General features: G+C 48.3%; 1 protein-coding gene across 1 annotated transcript in view; it reads right to left on the reverse strand.

The window, feature by feature from the left end:
* VAT1L (vesicle amine transport 1 like) overlaps window positions 1–25,285 on the reverse strand; it is a 120,941-nt gene that overhangs the window by 55,263 nt on the left and 40,393 nt on the right. Inside the window, exons 4-6 of the mRNA XM_029924216.1 lie at window positions 20,388–20,491; window positions 18,176–18,231; window positions 14,409–14,603 (exon numbers count right to left, since the gene is read on the reverse strand). Coding sequence (XP_029780076.1) covers window positions 14,409–14,603; window positions 18,176–18,231; window positions 20,388–20,491 — 355 coding nt within the window. The remainder of the gene's footprint in view (window positions 1–14,408; window positions 14,604–18,175; window positions 18,232–20,387; window positions 20,492–25,285) is intronic.

The following is a 25,285-nucleotide window of genomic DNA, read 5'->3' on the forward strand; positions in this document are numbered from 1 at the left end:
TGCTACTATATATTAAATACTGCATGGTTTGCCCAAGCTAAGATGAAACCACATCATGAATCAATTACCATTTTGCATTTTCTTTCATTATCTACTCAAAGTCATGCCTACTGCACCTCTAAACATTTCATTAAGTCCAATTAATTTAATTTTTAATGTTTATTTTTGAGAGAGAGAAGGGTGGGGGGAGGAGCAGAGCGAGGGACACAGAATCTGAAGCAGTCTCCAGGCTCTGAGCTGTCAGCACAGAGCCTGATGGGGGACCTGAACTCCCAAACTGCGAGATCTTAACCTGAGCTGAAGTCAGACATGTAACCAACTGAGCCACCCAGGCGCCCCTTTTTAAAATTCTGTATGACGGGCATGATGTCATCTGTCCTGCCTCTCACTGCGGGTTTGCTGCGGGGCTTGATGCCAAAGAGGTTGTGCAAAGAGCAACCTCTCTGAGCTGTCCTGTCTACACTTCCCAGCACAGCCTTGCGTTCAGCAGTTTGGATGGTAAAAGTGATCGTTTGGAGTACGTCCCAGTGCCAAGCAGTAGAAATGCAGTGAAATTAGCCCAATGAGTTCATACTTTGCAGCCAATGGGGCGAGGCCGGGAAGGCAAGTAGCAAGTTCAGTGGCCAGCCTTAGAGTCCGTGCACCTTCAGAGCCCTGTGTCCTGGAGGAGGCATCCGCTTTCCCGCCTCAGTCCTCCTAATCTGGACCAGGGACATGACTACACCACCTACGGAGGGTCGCGGCGAGCATCACGTGGCCGTGAGCACCCTCACCCCATCCCCATCCAGTGTGGGGAGGGGGGTGGTTTGAGCACATTTGCTGAAGAACAATGCCTGTGTGTGTGTCGGGGAAGCCACGAGAAGGACACGCATGTGGGAAGAGAGGTGGAAAGGAAGGAACTAAAGCTGTTAAGTACAACCCCAAGGCGTTTCTAGACAGCATGCAGTTTACAGCTTATGCATGGCTTCCAATGGACTTTAAAATGGGCAGGAAGAGCAAGGGTTATCAGCCCCATTTTATAGATTCAGAAAACTGAGGTTGCCATTCAAAGTCACCTGTCTGTGGTCTTAGAAGGTAGGGGTGGATGAACCGAGGTCTTGAAAACCATTCATCTCCTCCCAAACCAAGAGCCCTCCAATCACGGAGATAGGGCAAGCGGGGTGAAGGGTCTGGGGCACAGTCACCTCCCCCCACTCCTGAAGGGGCCAAGGCTATGGCCATGAGCATGGCTTCAGGAGACGGTCAGCTTGAGAGCTGAGTTTTGGCTTCACCACTTGTGTCTGTGCGACCTCGTCCAAGCCACTAATCCCACTCAGTGTCATCCGTGCAGTGAGGAAATAGCAGTTCCTTATAGCACTCAGCATCACCGCGGGTCCAAATGAGCCAGTGCACAAACCTCAAACTTGAGCCACCATCCTTACTCTGTCCCTTGCCCAGGACTCCGGCAGCTGCTCACTCAGAGTTTGTGGAACGACTAGCCAGAGCGTGGTGCTTTCTTGGGCGGCAGCTCCCCAAACAAGCCGACGGTTCAGTAATCAGAGTCTAGATGGTTGGCGGGTCTGTGGATCCAAATGCCAGCATGTGTTTATCATTTGTGCCGCTTGGAGCTTCTGTTCCATAAAGCAGCTCCCACAGACGCCTTTGGAAGTGAGTAAAAGCAAAAGGCAAGGCGCACCGGGCGGGGGGCACAGTTGGTAGAGCATCCAACTTCAGCTCAGGTCATGATCTCATGGCTCATGAGTTCGAGCCCCGCCTGGGACTCTGTGCTGACAGCGCAGAGCCTGCTTGGGATTCTCTCCCCCACCCCCACTCCCTTCTGCCCCTTTCACACTCATTCTTTCTGCCTCAAAATAAACAAACAAATGAAAGCAAAAGGCAAAGGAACCAGTAAAGCCTGTTCAGATCACAATGGTGGCAGATGATTGGGGGGACGGGAACCCCCCCGGGACAATTAATGACAGGAGTCTGGAAGACAGGGTCCTTCCCTCCCCATCCTTTTATGACTTTATGGGACACTGGGACACGCCCCACAACCTTGCCCTGCATGTTTTCTAGGACATTTTCACAACAACCCCATAAGGTGGATACTGCCATTATCCCCATGTCACAGATGAAGACAGAGAGCCCAGAGACATGTGTTTCCCAAGGCCTCATGGGTGTAACCAGTGGAGAGAGTCTTTGGCTTGATTCCAGAGCCTCCTCTTTTAACCCTTATGCAAAAAGTTGTCTTTTGGCCCTGTGCAATTCACAAGATATTGTCCCGCTTTGAGTGCATGACTCACCATTTGTTGCGTATTAAACCACGTCCCGAGTTCCGCCACCAGAAAATCCATATATTTGAAGTTCTCACCTCCAGGACCTCAGAATGTGACTGTATTTGGAAATAGGGTCTTTGCAGATCTAATCAGTTAAGATGTGGCCTCACTGGGGGCGCTTGGGTGGCTCGGTCGGTTGAGCGTCCGGCTTCGGCTCAGGTCATGATCTCACGGTTCGTGGGTTCGAGCCCCGCATCGGGCTCTGTGCTGACGGCTAGCTCAGAGCCTGGAGCCTGCTTCAGATTCTGTACCTCCCTCTCTCTCTGACTTTCCCCTGCTCACACTGTCCCTCTCTGTCTCTCAAAATAAAAAAAAATGAAAAAAATAAAAAAAATAAACATTAAAAAAAAAAAAGATGTGGCCTCACTGGAGTGGGGTGAGCCTTATTTCAATGACTGCTGTCCTCATAAGAAGGGGTGGTTTGGGGACACTCAGAACCCCAGGTGAACACGAAAGCAGACACAGTATGGGGTGATGTGTCTATAACCCAAGGGACACCAGAGATGCCAGGGGATCCCCAGAAACAGATTCTCCCTCCTCGTCCTCAGAAGAACTAACCCAGGAGACCCCTGGATCTGGGACGTCTGGCCCCCAGAACTGTGAGACGATACAGTTCTGCCTCTTCAGCCACACACCTTGTGGGTCTTGGTGGCGCGGCCCATTTTCGGTGGAGGAAAGGGATGCCCAGAGAGAATGCATCCAGCAGGTGGAATTGGAGGCAGCATGCACAGCACGCCTCTCTTTCAGGATACCCTTTCTTCACACATTCTACGACTTCGGTGTACATTTTAGTGCTCAGTCTTGGTCCTCAGCAGTTGTCTGCCTCACCTGTCTACTCAAGGTCAGAATCCGCAATTCACACATCAGTACGGATACCTCTCGAAACCCCTGAAAACGGACCTTTTGCTGTCACCTTGCAAATGAGACCTATAAAGCGACTGCTTCATCGACTCGGAAAGCAAACAGAAGCAAGCAGACTGTTGGAGCCTTGGAGGCAGCAGGATTTTGTCTGGCCCTTTAAAAAGCACCGCCAGGAGCAGCCTGCATTGACTCTGTCCCTGGCTCACGACAAAATCCACATTTGTGATGTCTTTTCAGCCAAAAGGTAGGCGTGAAGGCAAAAGTGATTTTTTTTCTTCATAACAGAAGTGTATTCAGAGCCAGGCTCCCAGACTTCCAAGCAGGGATGCTTAGCTGCGAATAAACCTAATCTTGCAACAAGCCGTGGTCTTTGGTGGAGACAAAATTGTCTGGTTGAGCCTAATGGGAGGCACTGCACCAGGCTGAGGCCCCGGAAATCTTCAGCACAGCACACCCTGCGTTCTCCTTGCTCTGCATCTTGCGGGAAAGTCCCCGGCCCCCAAGATCTCAGCTCTGTGGGGACCACATTTGCATTGCATCGCAAGAAGAATAGCCAGTGAGCACTCACTGTCTGTCAGGCATCGGGGTCATTTGATTCCTCCCACTAGAACCTGATGGAAGATACCATCATTTTCTCCATGTTTTACACGTAACTGTCCATGAGCACGTTGATGAAGGAGGCAAACCCAGGGGACCCAGAAGCACGGCTACCTAACTCAGGGCGGGGGGTCATGGCAAGACTGCGGGATGTTGGGGATCCTTTCACAGAAGAGCCAACACCGTCCCTGAATCTTGAAAGGGGAGCAGGAATTTCACAGGGCAAGGACGAGGGAAGGGCATGATAGGTGAGAAAAATAGAGAACAGCATGAAAATGGGCAAGGGGGCAACAGAGACCCAGGTTTTTGAAGAACCGCAATGGTCCGGCGGGCCGGAGTGAGGATGGCACAGGCGGGTGGCGGCAGGTGTTTCCACCTGCTCTGTCTCCTCCCCCGCACCTCGAGGTCTGCCTCCTGGCCTCCCCACCCCTCATACTTCACCAGATGCACCTCCTTCCTGTGCTCGGATGTGCCAACCTCCTCTCCCTCCAGTTTCCGGGCCTGTGCCCGAGCGGGAGCACGTGCCAAGGTCACCCCTCCAGCTCTCTCCCTCTGGGTTTTACATCCTGCTTACGTAATAGTGGGGCTGTTCAGTCCTGCCAGCCCGGCTGCTCCTCGAGGGTGGGCCCGTGCCTTCCCACTTGTGGGTGCGTTTTCAAAGCCCAGCCTCTGTGATTCAGCTGAAAACTGGTGTCTTCATTCCCGATTGCTGTGGTAGCAAACCACCCCAAATTTAGTAGCTTAACCCAGAACACAAATGTGTTCTCTGACAGTTCTGCAGGTCTGAAGCCCGAGATGGTCCCTGCATTAAAATCAAGGTGTCTGCAGGGCTGGTTCCTTCTGGAGGCTTCGGGGGGCGGAGGGAGTCTGCTCCTTGCCCTGTCTAGCTTCTGAAGACACCTGCTCTCCTTGGCACATGGCCCCACATCACGTCATCCCTTTCCCTCACCTTCCTTTGTCATATCACCTTCTCCGACTCTGGCTCCCACGTCTCTCTCTTATAAGGACTCTTGCAATTCAAATACCACCCGGATACTCCAGGGTAATCTCCCTTCAAGTGTCTTGATCACATCGGCAAGGTCTCTTTGGCCCTACAGGGTGACACAGTCAAGGCCTTCAGGGATTAGGATGTGGACACCTTGAGGGGGCATTATTCAGCCCACGACAGATGGATAAGCTAGCCAGCACTCTGCCTCGACTTCCCGGTCTGTTGGAAAGCTCAGAGCAGGGCTGAGGGCATGATGGGGCTGATCTGTGGAGCTGCAGAAAACACGTGACAAGGGCATGCAGGGAGCGTGTGCGTGGAAACTGGGGATGTGTGTGTGCATGGGGGTTGGGCAGGGGGGTGAGTGGTGATTGTGTTGAACTGAAAAGTCTAGGATTCGACTTGAGAGAAAGGGGGATGCACGGCAAAGGGAAAACAAAGGTTGGGGACATAACGCAAACAATAGCAGTTGCTTTGGGGGCCTCCGTTTTGTCATCTGAAAACTACAGGAAGGGACTGGGCTAAATGGATGGTTTCACAAAGCTATGCAGATAGGCTGGCTTAAGGACCGGGGCTGGGGATCTGGACCCCCCAAGCTGTTCCTCCTCCCCTCTCCCAAGTCTTCTGATCCCAGCTTTACACAGCCCTTCTGTGAGTGGCTCAGTCAGTTGAGCATCTGACTCTTGATATCAGTTGAGGTCATGATCCAGGGCTGTAGGATCAAGCCCCCCATTGGGCTCTGTGTTGAGTGTGGAACCTGCTTGGGATTCTCTCTCTCCCTCTGCCTCTGCCCCTCCTCTCCCGCTCGTGTTCTCTCTCTAAAATAGACAAACAAATACATAAAATACACAGGCTTTCTCTCTAACCCCCCTAGCGTAACAGTTTTATTGAGACCTAATCTGCACACCATACCGTATAGTGCACTACAATGCATATAATACGCATAATGCAATGGTCTGTGGTACAGTCAGAATCATGCGACCACCACCACCAGTAATTTTAGATCATTTCCATGCCTCCAAACAGAAGCACCTTTAGTGGTCCCTTTACATTTTCCCCTCCAAGTCCCGCAGGCCTGGGTGACCACTCATCCACTTTCTAAACAGCCCTGCTCTGCACCTGGCCCTGCCTGCCTATCTCCAGGGTGTAGGTGCTTCTCAGCACCGAATGGGAGGCTCATGCTGGCTGCCAGTCTGTCTGACCTACGCGTTCCCTTCCTGACCCTCTGCATCCAGACTTCTGCCCTCATCCTACCGAGAGGGCTTTCTGAAAGGTCAATGCTGACCGCACGCCCAATCCAAAGGCTGTTCCTCTAGGTGCTTCCTGACTTGTCACCGGCACAGCCAACACTGATGACCTGTCAGATGGCCGTGGTGGTCTTCTTACTAGCGCCCTGTCTGCAGACGCCTCATCTTGCCCCTGCTGTTGTGAAGGCCAGGGCACGCCTTGGTCGTGGCCGTGACCTCTACCCTCTGCAGCAGAGAAGGTAACGTGGCATGGACTTGCCAGCGTGGCCACGTACCAGCTGTGTGACCTGGGGCACCTTTCTTCATTGCTAAGTCCGTTTCCTTATCTGGTCCATAGCAACAAGGACAGTACCCACCACTCGAGGTTATTGTGGGGATTACACAAGTTATTTAATGGAAAATGTTTGGAAAACTACATGGCACAGGTGTCCGCGAATAATTATTTTGCTTATTCTGTTCAGTGAGTTGACTCATTGACATTTTTTTCAAAAACTTCTCTGTGTCAGACTTCCACGGAGTACTCATTTTCATTACCTTCAATATGGGCAGGAGAACTGGGCAAGTGCAGCTTCCCTAAAGCCTCATTGTTGTGACCTGGAGAATGGGGAGACCCATGTGCTGGGTCTTAGAGTTGTTGGGGAGTTCAAGTGACTTCATACATGGGGAACATTTAGAACAATGCCTGGCACACAGTGAATCCTCTCGAAATGTCAGCAGTAGCAGCAGTAATAACAGAAATAGTCATTACTCTCCTCTCTCATCTCTGTGTGATTGTGCGTTTAAAATGCCTGTGGACATCTCCACCCCCATGGTCTACCGTCACCTTCAGCCAAATTCACAGCTAAGCTCATCACACTTTTTCATGGCAGCATCTACCACTGGGGAGTATTCGCCAGCACCCCACTCCCGGTCTCCCAGGTTACAAGACCCCTGGTCATCTCTGGCCTCGTTTCTCTTTTATTTCCAATTTCCATCCCTTCCAATGATGCTGACTCGCTTATTCTCTTCCATTCCACTGCCTCGCTTTGGTCTGGAGCTCACCTACCCAGGCCTACAAATCTACAGCGACCTCCTGGCCAGACCAGCTGCCCCCCAGTCCATCCTCCAAACCAGTGTGCCCATGATATAGCACACACTGCCCGATTTGGGGCAATGTCTGTAAAATCCCCTCCCTGCCCCCAATGGTGTGCCTCAGAAGGGGCTTCTGAATCTTTAAAGAAAGTCCTTGCCGGCCCGCTGCCACCTGCCCTAATCACGTAGGACTTTCCACGGTTTCTCCTTGAATCTTTGTCTCCTTAGCTTGGGTTTGGACAACCGTATCCAATGCCTGGCTTCACCTTCTCTTAACTTCCCAGTCATGCGTTGCACTAGAAGCCTGCCATTTCTTTAAATAGACAATCACACTCCCCACCCAGCCTCGTCTCTTGGGTCATTCCACTCTCTGTGGCTGGTGTTCAACATTACTCTATCTCTTGTCAAGTCACCCTCGTGCTCCAGGACACGTAAGTGTCCCGAACAAGCTCAGCATCATGTTATTTTTTTCACTGATTCCTTCAAGCAGACCCATCTCTGCCTAGGCTTTGTGATGGCATAGGACGAAAGACACACATATAATTAAACCACAACTATTAATGTGAAGGGAAAATGCAGGACAAATATAATGAGGATGAAGGGACACTTCAGTGACTGCATTTGGATAGGGAACTTCACTACAACCAAGGCAAAGAGAGAGCTACGCAGAAGGGCATATTAGCATAATTTACTAAAAGGTAATCGTGCCAGATTGCTAGGGAGGCAAATTTTTTCCTATTTTCGAACAGAAGGATGACATAATCTCATAGATCAGCTGTAGGAGGATTTCTGCAATGACAGGCACTGTCTTCCATCTCCGCGTGCTCTCACTTGGTCCCCACGACCCCATGGTCGACCACATGAAATGTGCCTAGTACCACTAAGGAACTGAATCTCTAACTTGACTTCACTGATTTACACCTAAATTGCCACATGTGGCTAGTGGTCCCATATGGGAGAGCGCAAATATAGATGTTTATGTAAATCATGTTGTAACATGCTACAAACAATGACTTCAATAAAGATGTTAAGACTGCCAAGATCTCCATGCAACACTCTATCCATCGTGCTGGGGAGGCCATAGCAAAATATCATACGCTGTGTGGCTTAAGCAACAGAAATTTCTGTTCTCACACTTGTGGAGACTGGGAGTCCCAGATGAGGGGCTGGCAGGGCTGTTATTTTCTGGGGCCCTCTCCTGCACCTGCAGACAGCCCTTTCTTCACCAAGTCCTCACATGCTTTCTCTGCGTGCATATCCCTGCTGTCTCTCTGGATGTCCTAATTGCCTCCTCTTAGAAGACACCAGTCAGACTGGATTGGGCCCCACCCCAAGGTCTCATCTTAAATTAGTTAATTCTTTGAAGGCCCTACAATCCCATTGGAGGTACTGAGGGTTAGGGCTTCCGTATATGAATCTGAGCAGGTGCGCAATTCAGCTCATAACAGTCTTCCCTCTGCTATTAGATGGCAGATGGGAAAAGACATTTTAGTGTTACTTTTTTTTATTTTAGAGAGAGAAAGAGCAAGCCCCTGAGCAGGTGAGGAAGAGACGGGAGCGGGGATGGGAGGAGGGGGAGAGGGAGCAAGAGAAAGGGGGAAGAGAGAGGGGGAGAACAAGGAAGGGAGAAAGCCCAAGCAGGCTCCATGCTCATTGCTCAAAACCACAACACTGGGATCATGACCTGAGCTGAAATCAAGAGTCAGATGCTCAACCGACCAAGCCACCCAGGCTCCCTGCGAAAAGGCATTTTTAATCAGAGGCCACAGCTACATAGCCCAGATGTATCTTACTAGCGTCGTACTGGACCAGAAAGGACTTCTGGGAATTGAAAGGATCAGAGGGCGCCATGTTCCTTGGGCCATGCTCCCAAAGAATAGTCACCTCACCTAGAATATCAACTCCTGCTCTCTGCTTGGCAGTGAACGCCTCCAGGATTTGACTCCAATGACCAAATCAGCCTTATTCCCTCTTCTCCTCAGCCAGCCCTCTCTTGGTCTCAGCTCAGACCTCTCAGCCCACCTGCCCCATCCTCACTCCTGCTTCTGAGATTTTGTCACTGTCCTTCCTGCCCATAATGCCTTGTGTTTTTTTTTTTTAACCCTAGCATCATGGAAAGAATCCGTAGCCTTCCAATCTCAACCAAGCACCACCTCATTCTTGGAACCTCCTCTGAGCATTCATTCTTACTTAACAACTTTATTCTCTTTGTTCTCGAATCCAAATTGCACTTGAAAGCAGTACCCCACAACTGAACACCTCAGGGTTGTCTCAGAAACTAAATCGTAAACTTAAGGGTCAGGGAACAAGAGTCTATCTCTTTTGTACACTTGACATCCTGAACTAATACTAACACACAGTAGGTCTCAATAATGTCACTACTCTCGGTTGACAGGTATATGTATCTTTCATCCCTTTCCCACCTCTGAACTGTCTGGAAAAGTGAGCTTTTTTCTAACTTAATGTACAGCTGCACGTTTAATATCTGGAGGCAAATCTGATGCCAGAGCATTTCTCTCTGCTTCGTGTATTAAATTTACAATAAAGTCAAAGACAGATGGCTAAAAAGAAACCCTAAATCGTTTCTGAAATTATTAAATCTTGTAGTCTGAGGGCTCAGCCCAAGAAAATTTTCTCTTAATCCCTATGGGCTTTCGATTCCATCAATGAAGTTACAGAGCTAGCCTGAAAAGCAATTTTGTGAAATCATTTACCAAAGGGAAGGGGGAAGTCATTATGGTCATCCTTCTGAGGTTCGCAAGTAATAAGCATGCTCTTTTCTCCTCAAGCCCAGAAGAGCTGCATGGCTTTGATAAATAGCCGGGTTTGGCCCAACTGCAGCTCTAAACAGATGTAAATATCGTAGAAAAGACCCTCAGAAAGTTGGTGGGTGTTACTGATAAGTGGCTGTGGACATTTTTGTTGGCAAACAGGCAGCAGCTGCCTGGCTCCCCTTTGCGGATGACTAGCTCTCGATAGGAGCCTGTGATTCCTTTGTTTTCCTAGTGACTCTCTTAACCAAGATGGCTTCCTTTAAATCTCAGCTAGTGGAGAGTCTGCCCTGTTTCCTATCTTATTCGGGGGACACTGGTCGACATCTAGAGATATTTTTTATTGTCACAGCTGGTGTCTAGTGGGCAGAGACCAGAGATGCTGCTAAACTTCATACAGTGCACAGGCAACCCGACCCCCTGCAAAGGATGGTGTGGCAAGAATGTCCACTGAGCCCAAGCTGTCTTAAAGTCATAATACCTTGTTTTAGTATGTCTCTTTTATTCATTCATTCATTCGTTCAGCAAATATTTATTGTTGAACATAGAAAACACCCAATTAGTCCTATTTCTGTATATTGCCAGATTCATCAAATCACTCATGTAATGTATATTTATTGAGCATCAACTCTGGGCCAGGCACCAGGGTCCTGATGGCACAGGTGGGGTCCTTCCTATTCTGGGGTTCACTTCCTAGTGGAAGGGAGACCAGAGTCTCAACACGTCAACAGATGAACAGGATCATTCCTTTTTTGTTGTTTATTTGAGAGAAAGAGAGTGTGGGAAAGAGCATAAGTGGGTAGAGGGTAGAGACAGAGAGAGAAAGGGAAAGAGAGAAGGAGAAGGGGGGGAGAGGGAGAAGGAGAGAGAGAGAATCTGAAGCAGGCTCTGTGCTGTCAGGATGGAGCCCAATGTGGGGCTCGGTCTCATGAACCATGAGATTATAACCTACATCGATATGAAGAGTCGGACGCTTAATAACTGAGCCACCCAGGCGTCCGAACAGATGAACAAGGTCATTTCAACCAGCTGTAAATACAATGGAGAATGTTGAGCAGAGTAAAAAGCAGAATGGCCTGGGCAGGTAGCCGTGCAGGAAGGTGCTTTCAGGAGGGGCTTTGCGAAGGCCTCTCTCTGTAGGTCACGGTGAAGCTGAGAGATGAATGATAAGAAGGAAATAGCTCTGAGAAAGCCTGGAGAGAAACGTTTAACATACTTCTATTCCCAAAGGCTTGGGTAGTTTCAGGACCAGGGTCACGCCTGCTACTGAAGGATGGAGGAAGGGAAGTAGACGAGAATATGACGAGAGGGTAGGTGTTCAGACTAGGCAGGTCTGTACAGCCCGGGGAACAAGTTCAGACTGTATTCCAGGCACAGTGGGAAGCCACAGGAGGATTGTAAGCCAGCGGACATGGTCTGAGTTACGTGGTAGCAAGTCCACTTGGGCCACTGGCTAGAGAACGCCTGTGGAGAGGTCAGATGGAAGTGAGGGGCCAGTCAGGAGCTCACTGCAGGAGGGAAGCCAGCTCACACTGCCATGAGCAGAGAGGAGACCAAGTGGGTGAATTTGGGAAGCATCTGGAATAAAGTCCCTGGACTTGCCTGATATGACCCATTACTCAGTCCACAGTAGCTGCCAGCCTGAGCTTTCTCTTCTCTGGTCAGTGCTGATCCCGACAGCCTTTGCTCTGCATCCTTGGTGAGCCAGTCCTGACTTAATCCAGGCTAGCGCCCTCTCTGTTCCCCAAGTCAAATGGAGAACTTCCTTGAATATTAGACTTCTGTAGCTGGAGCCTGGGACCCTGCCTCCCAGGTTTCACTCTTCCCCTGGTGGATAATACCCTTAGGGCCACAGTGTGGCCCCTCCTGACCCTTTCACGGCCTCCCATGGAACTTAAGGGTAATTTCCAGATGTTCCATCTGACCCTTGCTCACCTCGTCAGGTACTCCTTATGCTATTCCCACATTTGCTCACACCAGCCTGTGGAAACTGGCCACACTCCCCTCCTTCCCGTCCTTGACCTTTTGCTTTTGTGGGTCTCTCTACTGTTGAGGCTCTTTTTGGTAGTTTTGTGCCTCTTTCATGTCCCAGCTCAAATGATACCTACCCTTTCTTCTTTGAAGTCACTCAACAGCACACATTTGCAACCAGTGAAAGCAGCGAAAATTGGTTCTTGGTTCTTGGAGGATGAAAAAAATCTTACTCTTTTTTTTTAATGTTTTATTTATTTTTGTGAAAGAGAGACAGAGTGTGAGTAGGGGAGGGGCAGAGAGAGAGGGAGACATGGAATCTAAAAACAGGCTCCAGGCTCTAAGCTGTCAGCACAGAGCCCAACACGGGGCGTGAACTCAAACCGTGAGATTGAGCTGAGTTGAAGTCAGACGCTCAACCAACTGAGTCACCCAGGTGCCCCAAAATCTTATTCTTTTAATCTCTAAAGCACAGATACACATGTAGGACATAAACAGAGAGACAGATAGCTAGAGGAGAGGTGGGGAACTGAATTGATATATATAAAGAGATGATATACCTATGATATTAAAATATAATAGAGGGGATCCATTAGGAAAAGTACAAAAAGTCTCTGGCCGGAGGTGGCAGTAAGGAAAAGGAAGTTGAAAATCACTGCTTTGTGGAAACTGTCTTCCTCTATTCCACTTGCTTGCCTGTATATACCCTAATTTAATTCTTTTCAGGAATTTATTACATTTGGCAAATACCCTGCTGATCTTTGTCCACTTCAGGGTGTTTGCCCCTCCCCGTCCCTCTAAATGTAAGAACCATGAAACCCAGGTATCTTGGCACAGTGCTGGGCACACCATCATTATTCAGGACATGTCTGTGACCGAGAGATGATCTCAAATACTAGAATAAGGACCCACCAGGCCAACTGAACCCCTCCTGGATTCCAGCTCTCACTGAAATGCTTTCAGATTCATTGGATCCCTTTTGAAAACTGAGTTTAAGTATAAGCCCCCTTCTTTGCTCTTTAGTCAAGTTCATTTCTGAGCCCTGGTCTTGACCACCTCCAGTTCTCTCTCCGTCCTGACCACTGAGAACCGGTACAGCCCTTCTATACCACGGGGATTCCACAGCAAATACCGTACAGAGGTCTGACTCGGCAAATTAAAAATGGTTTCAAGGAAAGTATAACAATAAGCTAACAGTCTTGGAAATTACACAGCAGAAGGAATGCATGATTATCTGATTTAACAAGAAGCTGAATCACAGTGATTTTCTGCCAAAGAAAAAAGACTGGAAGGATGCAAACCCAAATGTGACAGTATTATCCAATATCTGGAGTGTGGACTTGCCATTTGTTTTCTCCTTACGCTCTTGTTCTTAATTTAGGAGTTTCCTACAATAAACATGTATCTCTTTCACCATAAGACAAAAACATCTTGTTAGTTTGTTTTTTTAAAGACCATTCATGATACTGCAAGATCAGAGGAGCAGATAGAGCATCCACGACCCATCTTATTTGATTACATGTGGACCCTTTGTTTGGGAGGCGATTTCTGTGCTCAGAGAAGCCATTGGATTTTGGCCAACCTAGTTCATTAGGCAAATAGCACCACCTTTCTTATCAGGACAATACCTACTCTCTGTTCCACAGACCATTATGTTTGTCAGCATTTTTTCAAGGATGTCTGTGATTCCCAAAAGCACAACAACGTTCTTGTATCGTCAGGCACTCACCCACGCAAGATGCAAAAGCCACACACACACAGAACACATTCCCACATATTTTAAGATCTTTCTCAGGGGCTTCCAGGCTTCCCAAAGCCAACAGCCTGACCGAGGAAGATTTCTCAGTGAAATGCCCCTTGAAACCTTCGCTATACTTCTCTGTTTTCTCCCCACAGATAACTACCGCAACTGGCTTTCCAAATGTCCAAAGCTTCCCTGATCCTGGAGAATTTTCTAGACTTGGCCTCCACCTAGCACATTCTATGTGCACCGATGCAGTCAGTTCATGCTTCAGTGAAGGTTCTAGTAGGGATTCTTGATTGGTTTTTTTCATGATTAAGAATTTTTTCAAAGACTAGAATTTTTGGCAGATCAACTCATGAAAACAGTCCAATACCAGGCCTGACGATTCATGAACAATTACAGTGCCCATTGTGACACCCACCAGCATCTCGTCTCCCAGGGTCTCCAAGCATCTGGGTTTAGCACACAGATACGTCAGCCCTGAGGCACGGTCTGCCCCAGCCTTGATGTTCTGTGCCCACAAGGTGATCATATAAACGATGTTGCAGCAATATTCACACCCTCTTAGAACCCAGGTGGACTGTCCAACCCATTAAAACTTGGTGGCCTGCAAGGGATTCAGATGGCAGGCTGAGGCACATGGTTTGAGAGCCACTATGGAACTCAAAGTGTTTCTCACATCCAAAGCACGATACATTAGGACAATGACTTTTAGGACCGTCATTTAAAACGAACAAACCTGGAGAACAACCTTTGCATAAGAGATTATTTTTACTCTGGCTGCCCACAATCTCCCTGGACTAAAACCACATTATTTGCTGGGGGAAAAGAAAGCACCATTCTTACCTCCTCCAGGGCCCACAGGGAGTCTACCACAGGCTTGATCTTCTTCTGGTTGTAGAGCCCAGTGAGTTTGTCTACTACTCCTCGAATGAGGCCTGCACGGCCCTGTTTGAAGAGCAGATTTAAGAGGGAAAATCCCGCGATGACTTTGTTCTCTTCATAGAGCTTGATGGGGTTCACCTTCTCGACCTGCCACCACTGGAGGGAGAGAAGGTGTCGGTTACAGGGAATGAAGCCGGCTGTGTTCACAGCACTGCGGGCGGAGGACAGGGGCCACAGCTCCCGGGTTCGGGCCAGCCAAGTGGTGGCCCTTGTTGGGGTATTTGCTAAAGCAGCTATTCAGCGCAGCAGTGTTGCCAGTGCACGGTGACGCGTAGGAGCAGAGCACAGGGTCTGGGTGGGAGCGAGAAACAAACTTTCTGAAAACAACTATTAGGCCGCGTGTCATCGGGACCTTAAAGCACAGGGTTAGGACTGGCCACTTTGGAGCCCTGATTCCACCACTTAATTCCCTGTTTTTCTGTGTGTTTTGTCTCCCTCAGCCACAGATGGTGGCCAGGTACTGCCTCCCAGCTTTCTGGGAGAGTTTAATGTATGAATGGTGGTGGCAGTGACAGGGTTGGGGAAGGGGCCGGGTGGCAGAGAAGACCACGGAGTGTGGTGGGGACTCAGTGGGATGATGATGCAGACACAGGAGCAGCTCTCCTAGGGGCAATGAGGGCACGGCTGGAGACCTGGGCAGGAATCCAGCAGAGACAGAGTCAGGGAGCTTAATATAGGCAGAAGGAAGAGCATGATGGAACCGTGAAGCCAGAGGGTTGGGATTCAGCCAGTGGGTCTCATCTGAGGGAAGTGTTACTCCCCATGGGACATTTGGTAACCTCTGGGGATGTCTTTGTGTGGTCACTGGAAGGGAGGGGAATCTACCCACATCTAGAGGGTGCAAGCCAGGGGTGGTGCTGAAAGACAGCTCCTCAGGGTAAAGAGTAGTCCAGCCCTAGATGCCAGTACCGCTAAAGTCCTAGATGGGAGACCTTCAAGTGACGAGTGTGGCCATCTCTTTTCCAGCCTCTCATCCCCCTTGCCAGACATGAAAATTAAAAACTCCATTAACAAATGACAGAAATGGTGATCCAATCATTTTGTTAGGATTTAACTGCATCTTCTTTGGTGCTGGTTAGAATTTAGAAATTCCAAGGTCTAGTTTCTAGAAGGCTCTAAGGCAAAATGGTGAACAGTTTCATGCAAAGGCCAAGAGGGATGTGATGGGTCCTTAGGCACATTCCCAATGTTTACATAACCAATGCGTTTATTTATATCCTACCTTTCCTGGATTGTAAAAGCTCACAAAAGATTTTGGTATATATTTTTTAAGTGGGAAAATCATATTGTTAGGAACATACGTGTGAGAAAGACAAGTCAAAAACAGGGATAAGATGCACGTACAAAATTCTTTACTAATGTACATTCCCTGAGGAATGGCCTGGAGGCCAGCTCTAAGAGAGACATGTATTTGGCCCTGGGCTGCTTGCGGCAAAAACAAAGCAGAGAAATGATTAATGGCTTGTTTCACGATGCACCTGCAATGTCTCAGGAAATGTTTGTGAAAGGACTGCCTGCTAACTTTATAAGTTCTGCACAGTTGTAGTCCAGTGGGTCCCAGAGCCAAACTCCTGGTTTTGAATCCCAGTTCTGCCACTTACTGGCTGTGCAGCTTTAGGCCAGTCACTTAACCTCTCTATGCTGTTTCCCTACTGTGCCTCATGGGGCCATCGTGAGGAATAAATATGTCAATATATACAAAGTTCTTGCAACGGTGTCTGACCTGGAGTAGTTCTTATATAGACCTCTAAATATAAGTATATAAAATATTTCTATAAATATAACATATTTGTATTATCTTAAGTTGGAAGGGATGTTTTTGATTTAGCGGAGAGTTCTGAATTCGGAGTCAGACTACTCTCTGTTAACTGTCATGAACCATCCTTATGGTCTAAAAGCAAATGGCATGTTTGACCAGGAGTTGAGTATGAGCTCTGTTAGGGTTTTAAGGTAGAACATACTTAGGATATCTGAGTGAGAAATTCTTGGACAGTTCCAAGTATGCCTTTAATTTCTAAGCCTTTCTCCAATGTATAGAAGAACATTCCTTTCTAGAACCTTCTAGAACAAAGTCATCCTTCCACTCCTTGGCATGCCCTATCTTCATTTTGCTTCTAACTGACCAGCTAGTATTGGACCAGGCCTCTGAAAGGTCGTTCTTGACCTCCAACTATTTAGCATTCGGCACCCCTGTTTCAGGCAGGAAAATCTCAGCCTCCCTCCTGGCCATGTTTTTATGAGAGCTTTCATTGAACCTGGGCACACCGCAATTATTTCATTAACACTGTGTGTTGTGATTGCACGTTTAGGGGAAAAAGGGAAAACACTTCTTACAATTGCATGTAATTTGGGATCCGTTTGGTTACCCACAGCAGGCTATCAGCATCACGTTAATTACAGCCACAGCCACAAAACAGCTGTGAGCGCTATGAAGCCGCTCTTCAGAGGACTTGCTCAGAGAGCATCCTTTGTCGCACCCCATGCTTACTCCCTGGCAGATTCTGACCTGAACTCTGAAGTTCAGATGCCCAGAGAGCCCCTTTAATTCTCCTCTCACAGGACAGGGAGTCCTAATCATTCCAGAACCAGGGAATGTTTAGGGGTGAGACCTTGTGCAGCCAATGTTGGCACTTAAGGGACATATGAATACCCCAGAGTGCCACACTTGGCATCATTTCTAAACCCCTTTCTATGGCTTGCCCTGGCCACCCTATTCAAAATGCCTCTGCACCATTCTGCACCCTCTTTCCAATCCTTTTCAGAGTTCTTAGGACCATTTACAATAATCATCTTCTTAATAGGTTTTACTTATTTCAGTCTGTGTCCCTCATTAGAAGGTAGGAGTCACAAGGGACTACAATGAACCCATCTCATTCACTGCAATACCCTGGTGTCTTGCACACATGGTGGGTACTCAAAAGATGCTTGCAAAGTGAGTGAGTCCATCAGTGCCACCAAGGAGGGGAGAGTAGGGGAGAGGAGGAGACAAAAGCAAGCTCTCACAGGACGCAGCAATTCCCTGTTGAGGAGCCAGTGGTAAAAACTGAAGTTCAAGCCCAAATAAGTTTGATTCTAGCAAGTGTTGCTCTAGGTTCCTGGTTGGAATGTCCAGGGGCGTGGCTTCCTAGCACAAAGTAATCACTACATTCCGAGCAAGATTATTGAAGCGAGTAGTTCACACATCTGCCTGTGTCTTAAATCCCATCGGGGCTTGCTAAAATTGCGGGATCCCGTTTGGACCTCCATCCCAGTAGAACAGAGATGCAGAGAAATTTTAAGAACCTCCAGAGACTCAGTCAGAGGTGGCCACATGAAAGATTGGTTTCTCCATAAGGCAAATAAAATGCATGAAATGCTAAGTTTATTTTTGACCCATGATTAAAACCACAAAAACTTAAGCGTGCTCTGTTGACATCAAATTAAAGCTTTTTTGAGCCTCTCTGATGCTCGCACCTCTCTACTTCATCTGGACAAAGCAGCAAGAGCATGCGCTCAGTCTTGCCCACATGTAACGAGCACATTGGGAACACAGGGTCTATTGAAAAATGAATGATGCAGAGGAGGGACACACAAGGTTTAGGTTATTAGGTCAACGCCTATACACGGGGGAGCTCACAACAAGCAATCACTGCACTACCACTGTGCATTTGACAGGTGTGGATACTTACTGATTTGGCAAAGCTGAAGAAGCTCTTGGTCTCGCCAGTCACCATGTTGGATGAACCTGCAAATAGAGGATTATTCCCATGTCAAACTACTGCTGAAGAAGATCAGCATCACTTGCTACACACGGAAGAATGGCGGTTGTTTGGCCCAGAACTGTCAAGTGCTTGAAAAGAACTTTTATTCAGCCTTGGAAGAAGGAGGAAAGGGACAGGATGGGTGGCATCTAGTTGACGTAATTGGAGCCAAGTGTCATGGGATCAAAGAGAAAGTCCTATTCCTCACAGTGACCATGCCATTTCTTCGGAAAATTGGGCATATAGCAAAAATGTGATTTAGGCCCACACTCTAATGAAATGATGAGTTGCTGAAATGTCTTATTGGTTCCATTCATCTAGACTGGAAATGCAGTCTTGTGTGAGCCTAACTTATGGTCAGAATTCAATTCCTTTACCAGTTAAGGGGCTCTGATCTGGGCTAGGCAGGGAGAGGTATGGCTGAGCTAGAATTTAGATGGATGCAAAAAATGGGATACGGAAGAGCAAGTGAGGGTGAAATAGATTCAAAATCCAAGAAATGATGTGACCAACATACTAATTCCAAAGAAATCTGAGCAGAAAGGTCAAAACCACTTGAGACAAATGATGTGAGAAACTGAGCTTTGCTAATGGAAACACTCACTATTCAGAGAGAGGATGAGGGATAGAATTTGGAAGATTTCCTAAGACATTCTTACAGAGAGAAGAGCTCCCTTTGTGTGTTTTCCGGGGCCAGGGAGGGGACAAGAGGGCCCTTAACAGATGAGATGCCACACCTTTGTCTTTTCAGCAAGTCTCTTCCCTTGTCCCCAAAGATCAAAAATAAGTTCTTCTTAGTCCGTTTCCACTAGTGAATGAAACAACAATGTCTATTTTAAACTCCATTATTTGACTCATGTAGTTGAGTAGCCAGTTACTTAGTCATTGCTTCTGTTTTTACCACCAACCATGATGGTATTAGGCTTTGGTCACTCAGCGATTGATGTCATCAGTTAGATGCTTTGTGAGATGATCAAATTATATTCTGCCAAATGACATCATGGAACCAGGGCAAAGACAGAACTGGTGAATACATAAGAAAGAATAAATTGTCCATCTAACAGTTGACTCACATGTTAGTCATATCCAGTATCCCTACATGGTGCACTGACACAGCTTCTTTCATCAATAACAGTAACCTAGTTGAAGAATGATGTATTCACCTCCAAAGACTTTCAGACATGGGACCACTATTGAAAATACTGGAGCGTCCCACAAAAGGAAGCTTATCATCTCTTTCCATCATAATGATGATGACAAAAAGATGTTGGAATATTTATACCTCTCAAATATCCCTTTCATAAGCCTCTCCGTGAATAGCAGGGAAATTAGTATATTTTTTCCTGAGTTCTGCAGAGCTAAGGCTCAATTTTCTATTAGACCTATGGGGGACAGAAGTGCCCAAAATCTCAAACGTTGGATAACTCCAGTATTATTGGGCCTTAGAATGTGATAACTGGCTTCAGATATGGTTTTTTTTTTTACTTTGTAGAGACTAATGTTGAAATTGGTTTACAATCGTATGATAGGAGAGAGAAAGAGGAGGAGGGGGAGACTCTGGGGTCTCATTCTGCTGGAGAAAATCTCCCAGAAAACTTTCACAAATCCCCTCGAACTCAAGAGCACATCAGGGAATGCCAAAAGCAGATGCGCGCTCCAACTATCCAGGGCTTCCTTGTCACTAGGACATACAGGAAGAGTTGAGAGTGGGAAGAAGCTCTAGTTTGCATATTTATCTCCAAGGGCAAAGAATCTCCCTTAAACCCCCATATCCTCGCCACCTCTCCCATCCTACTGTGGGTCCTTGATTCCTTCATTTTTTGGACTTCCTTTGAAGCCATTAATATTTCTCACCTATGCCACCTTCTGTGGGTCAAGCCCCATCTCAATGGCTACACCAGCTTGGTCTTGCTTGACCCGTTTCGGAATGAGAAGTATTCATGGGGTTAACAGGGAAGTAGGCACATATGTGACTTTTATAATTGAAAATAACTACTGGCAATAGCAGTACTGTGGACAGCGTTCAAACATTAAGCCCCCCATCTCGTTACCCCAACATATCAGCACATTTCATTTGCGCCTTAGTAAGCACATGTGCCATGCCCCGTTACATACATCTCTGCTTCTCTTTGGCACTTACCGTATAAAATATAGGTCCCCAGTGGCTTAAGAAGGCTGAGACCTTTTCCAGTGTTGTCGCCACAGAGGCAATCCAAGACAATGTCCACTCCTTCCGCAGAGATTCTAGATGGTGTAAAGACAAAGTCAGAGACCGTAAACCTCATGAGGGACCAGCTCAGGACAGCAAGGGCTCTGGGAGCAGCCACAAACAGGACAGAAGGCTAGGGGGAGGGGAGGTTTACCTTCCTGGGTCCAACGATGAGAATTTCACAAAGCCGGAGGCCGCTAAGGGTCTGGCTTGGTGGGTGAGTGTGGAATCACCACGAGACACCTGCCTTTGTATCCCGCCATGCCACGCAGCTCTCCCTTGTAAAGGAGAGCAAGCACATTTCTTTGTGGTGACCTGTGAAATGCCCCGCTGATTGCGAGCCACACTCCGTAAGCCAGACACTCAATAACTCATATCTGTGGAGCTTGGGTTATGGGCCAGGCTCTGTCTGAGGTGCTGGAGACAATGGGAGGCAAACCCACCACGTTTGTCTTCCTGGGACCTCCAGTCAAGCAGGGATTCCCTTCCCATCCCCTCTCCCTGCCTCCCCCATGAAGCAATAAAGACACGTTAGTTTAACTCACAAACTTCTATTCCTCCCATCTCTAGGTTCAATCAAAAATGGAATCTTTGAAGAAGAGGGTTAAATAGAGAGGATCTCCCCGCTGTGGGAGAAGGTTCCACAGCAGAGAGGATCCAAATTTGTATTCTATTAAGAAGACTAAACATTCCTTGATCCCTTCTTCCATTCATTTATTTATACATTCCTAGCTTCGCTCACTTGCGCATTTGATAAACATCTACAGGGTTTCCACTGTTAGAAGATACTATGCAGGAGAGCGCTATGAACAGGAAGGCTCCAGGGACTGTAGGGAAGATATTCAAGCCCCCAGAGCACCCATTTGTGGCTGGGCCCTGCTCTGCTTAGATTTGTGAGTTTGCGGGATTATCTTGTCTTAGCACGTAGGTCAGTGTTTCCATGTCCACCCTCATCTCCTAACAAAGGTCAGGCACTGTCACTCATGGCGACAACTGGGTCCTGTTTTCATACGTAGGAAACTGCGTGTGTAGGTCTATGGCTCAGACCCTAAGTCAATGGCCCCATGCCCCAGGAGAGAGGAGTCCTGACCTTCAGGAGCCCTCAAGTCAAGTCCAAAGTCCAGTCATCACAAAGGCTCAACAAAATTGATGAGTTTAGCTTTTGCCTAATAGTAACGGTTATCTGTAAAGATCGGTGTTCAAGTCCCACCTGTAAGTTAAGAACTAGGGAGTTAGGTCAGTGGATGTGAAACCTAAATGTGCATTAGAGAGCTCATTAAAGCAGCTGGCAATTAGCCCTCTTTCCCCCCTCTCCTCCTAGCTTCCGATTCAGTTGGTTTGGGAGTGGGTCCCAAAGATTTGCATTTGTAACAGGCTTCCCAGAGATACTGATGCTGATGATCTCCACCTTCTGAGGACCACTGGTCTAAGCTAGCTTTAGCTTTATTCAGGGGCCACGCTACTATTACTGTTTCTTTATTAATAATTAATTAATTCGTTAAATATTTAGCCCTGGCACTGAAGATACAGCAGTAAGCCCAAACGGATCTGATTCCTCCCCTGTAAGAACTTACATTAGGCAGGTGTTAACCCATATTACACAAATGAATATTGAAATTGAATGGGGTCTAGAGCCACAAAGGTGCTATGGGACTGTGTCAATCTAGTTCACCCAATTAGGTATGCCTGAGAAGGCATCGCTGGGGAAATGCAGAGTGTAGGAGTTATCTAGATGAAGGGTGGCAGGAACAGTGTTCCAGGGGAATGGCATGTGCAAAGGTCCTGTGGTCAGAGGAGGCCTGTGAACAGGAAGCAGCCAGTTTGGCTGGAGTAGGGAAGACGAGAGAGAGCACACTGAGGTGAGGACTGAGAGGCGGGTAGACGTGGGGCCACACACGTAGTTGGGTGGGCTCTCTGGGTTGGTGCCTCCCACCCGGTGATCACGTCTCCACCTTGTGTCTTAGGCTGGGTAACTATGCTTCTGTCTTCCTCACTTCTACCAAGTCTTTCTTCTGCCAAGCGTGTTCACTCCGTGGAAGCAGGGCCCTGCTCTGCTTCTGCTACCAGCCCTCCTGAGCCCCCGGGTCTTCCCTGTGAACTCCGTTTCCCCAGGACCCAACTGCGTTACTGCAAGAGGAGCAGCCCTCATGTGCTGGGTGGTACATGCCTTCTGGGGCACCCCTGGCCCAGCCCCGAATCCTCGCCTCCTGCCTGATGCTCCTCACACCTGCATTCTACCTGTGAGTGCACATTTTCGCCCACAACCTGCCAGTCACAGATGCCCCTCTGAGGCCCCCTGCTCTGTCCTCTGGTTCTGCCGAAACGCAGGGCAGCCCACAGCCAGGGGCAGCCTGTAGCCTACTGCCCACTCCCTCTTCAACTTGCCACTAGCTGCTCAAGGCACTGTGACCTTGTACCTATTCCTAAAGCCTTCCTACCTCAGGGCCTTTGCATATGGCAAGCTCTGCTTAGAGCTGGCTCCTTCTCATCCTTCGTGTCTTACTCACGTGAGACTTATCCAGAGATGCTGTAAAGAACCCCAAATTATCTCTATTTTACCCCCTTTGTGCTTTAGCAGCTACACCAAAGAGTCTCTTCAGTATCTATCACAGGCTGCAATTATTCTATTTGTCTCTTTTGCCAAAATGTAAGCCCCGTGAGACAGGGACTGTGTTTGTGCTGCCTGCTGTATCCCCAGCCCTTCTCATCCTGCCAGACACAGTGGTAGTTCTCAGCAAATATTAATTGACTGTATGAGTGGATGATTAAATAAATGGGTGAGTGAATGCATGCAAGGCAATGAAGAAAACCATGTAAGACAGGCATTCCACATTTCTGGATGTGTGCTTCCTCCTGAGGAAACTTACATTTTCTGAGCTCTACTATATCCCGGGCATTTCAGAATTAATCTTCATGACACGTCTCTGAGACAGGCATTTTAAATGCACTTTTGTGAGGAAGAAATGCAGGTTCTCAGAGGCAGTACCTTGCCCAAGCTTATGTAACCGGAACGTCCAGTTTCATTCCAGAGGGATGGCTTTTCCACCATTCTGAACTTAAGACTTGATAAGTGTTCAACTCAGTATAATTATGGAAGCATTGCTTTAGCAAGCAGCTCTGGGAAGGAGTCAGTTTAATGGGGTCTCTAAGGAATTCTGGTTTAAATGTTGTCTTTAAAAATAAATACAGAGGGGCGCCAGGGTAGCTCCGTCGGTTAAGCATCTGATTTTGGCTCAGGTCATGATCCCACGGTTTGTGAGTTTAAGTCCTGCATCGGGCTCTGTGCTGATGGCTCAGAGCCTGGAGGCTGCTCCGGGTTCTGTATCTCTCTCTCTCTGCCCCTCCCCTACTTGTGCATGCACGCTCTCGCACGCGCGCACTCTTTCTCTCTCTCTTAAAAATAAGCGTTAAAAAAAATAAATCTAGATATCACCAGAGTTAGATTATGTTATTCCAAACAGAGAGGCCAAGAGGTTTCTATTTTTAAGTGCCTTTTTTTTCATCTAGATGATGTAGGAGAGGCCCCAGGTCAGGGTCCGACACATTTGTCCTAAATTTCCCACCCCTGGACAACCGCTTGCTGAGCGCTTACGTCACTGCCTGTGCCGAGCTGGGGGTCCATAGATGAGGGCTCCAGTTGATCCCTGCCATCCGGAAGCTCCTGGGGTCCAGGGAAGGCAGACTAGAGGGACAGCTAGACCGAATCACCGCAGCTCCGACAGAGCCACTTGGGGCAGCGGAAGGCGGTCCTGCTGCTCGGTGCTGATGGGTGAGCCGAATCGGCCAGGTGGCAGAGGAAAGGCATCTCACCAAAAACACTGTGACAGGCTGACCTAGGGCCGTCAGCATCGAGCAGACCCAAGGAGGAAGCTGTAATATGTGCCTGGACACTGTCTCCTTCCAGGACACAAGTGTGTCTGCCACAGCTGACACCTAACACGGAGTGGTGGGCAGGGGTTGGGGTGGCCTCAGGGCCGTAGGGCACTGGGCTTAGGAATATGAATTTCATCTCCGTATTTAGCACTTAGTTTGCCACTTACTTGCTGTGTGACCTCAGGTGAGTTACTTAGCCTCTCTGTGTCTCGGTGTCCCCAGCCGTGGAAGGGAATGAGGGTGAAAACACCCGCCTCAGGCTTCTCCGTGAAGTCTGATGAGTTTTTTTGAAGCTCGTGGTAACTTTGAGGTCCAGTCACTTTTTTATTTTTTCAGAGGGGGCCAACTTAAGGAGAATTCTTTCCGTTTGGGAGAAGAGTATCAACGGAAGACTGCAAAATGCCAACAACCCCAACCATGAGCCCAAACAACCTTCAGGGAGGGTGGAACAGCAGCCCAGAAAGCATGAGGGCAGAGGCTTGCTACCCTTGACCCCACTAGCACTGCGGGTCCCACATTCAGGAGCTCTCGCCACGTGCCTGTCACAGTGCTGAGCACTTCCTAAGTCGCGTCTCACTGAGGACGCTTCGTGCCAGCCCTGTAACCCAGGGGCCATCATTGTCCCCACTGAATGGATGGGGAAACCGAGGCTCTGTGAGGTCAGGCAGCATGCCGTAGGGGCCACTGCTGGGCATGGTGGGGGTGGGGGAGACTCTGGCTTCACCCATTGCATCCATTACCTCTAGAAACCAAGTGCGGGCCCCAGAGGCAGAGCCGGGTTTCCTAAGGCGAGCTCTGGTCAGCCCTGGTGACCGCAAGTCCCACTAGCGGGCATACAGGCTCCCAGCAGGGGCTGCACAAAGCCAGGGCTGCTCCCTGGAAAAGGTGCCCCACCTACCAGTCAGTCATTACAAGCCCGACCAGGGGGTGAGACGGAATGGGACTCTGTCTGGTGT

Source organism: Suricata suricatta, chromosome 16 (assembly GCF_006229205.1).
Source record: "Suricata suricatta isolate VVHF042 chromosome 16, meerkat_22Aug2017_6uvM2_HiC, whole genome shotgun sequence".
NCBI lineage: Eukaryota > Metazoa > Chordata > Mammalia > Carnivora > Herpestidae > Suricata > Suricata suricatta.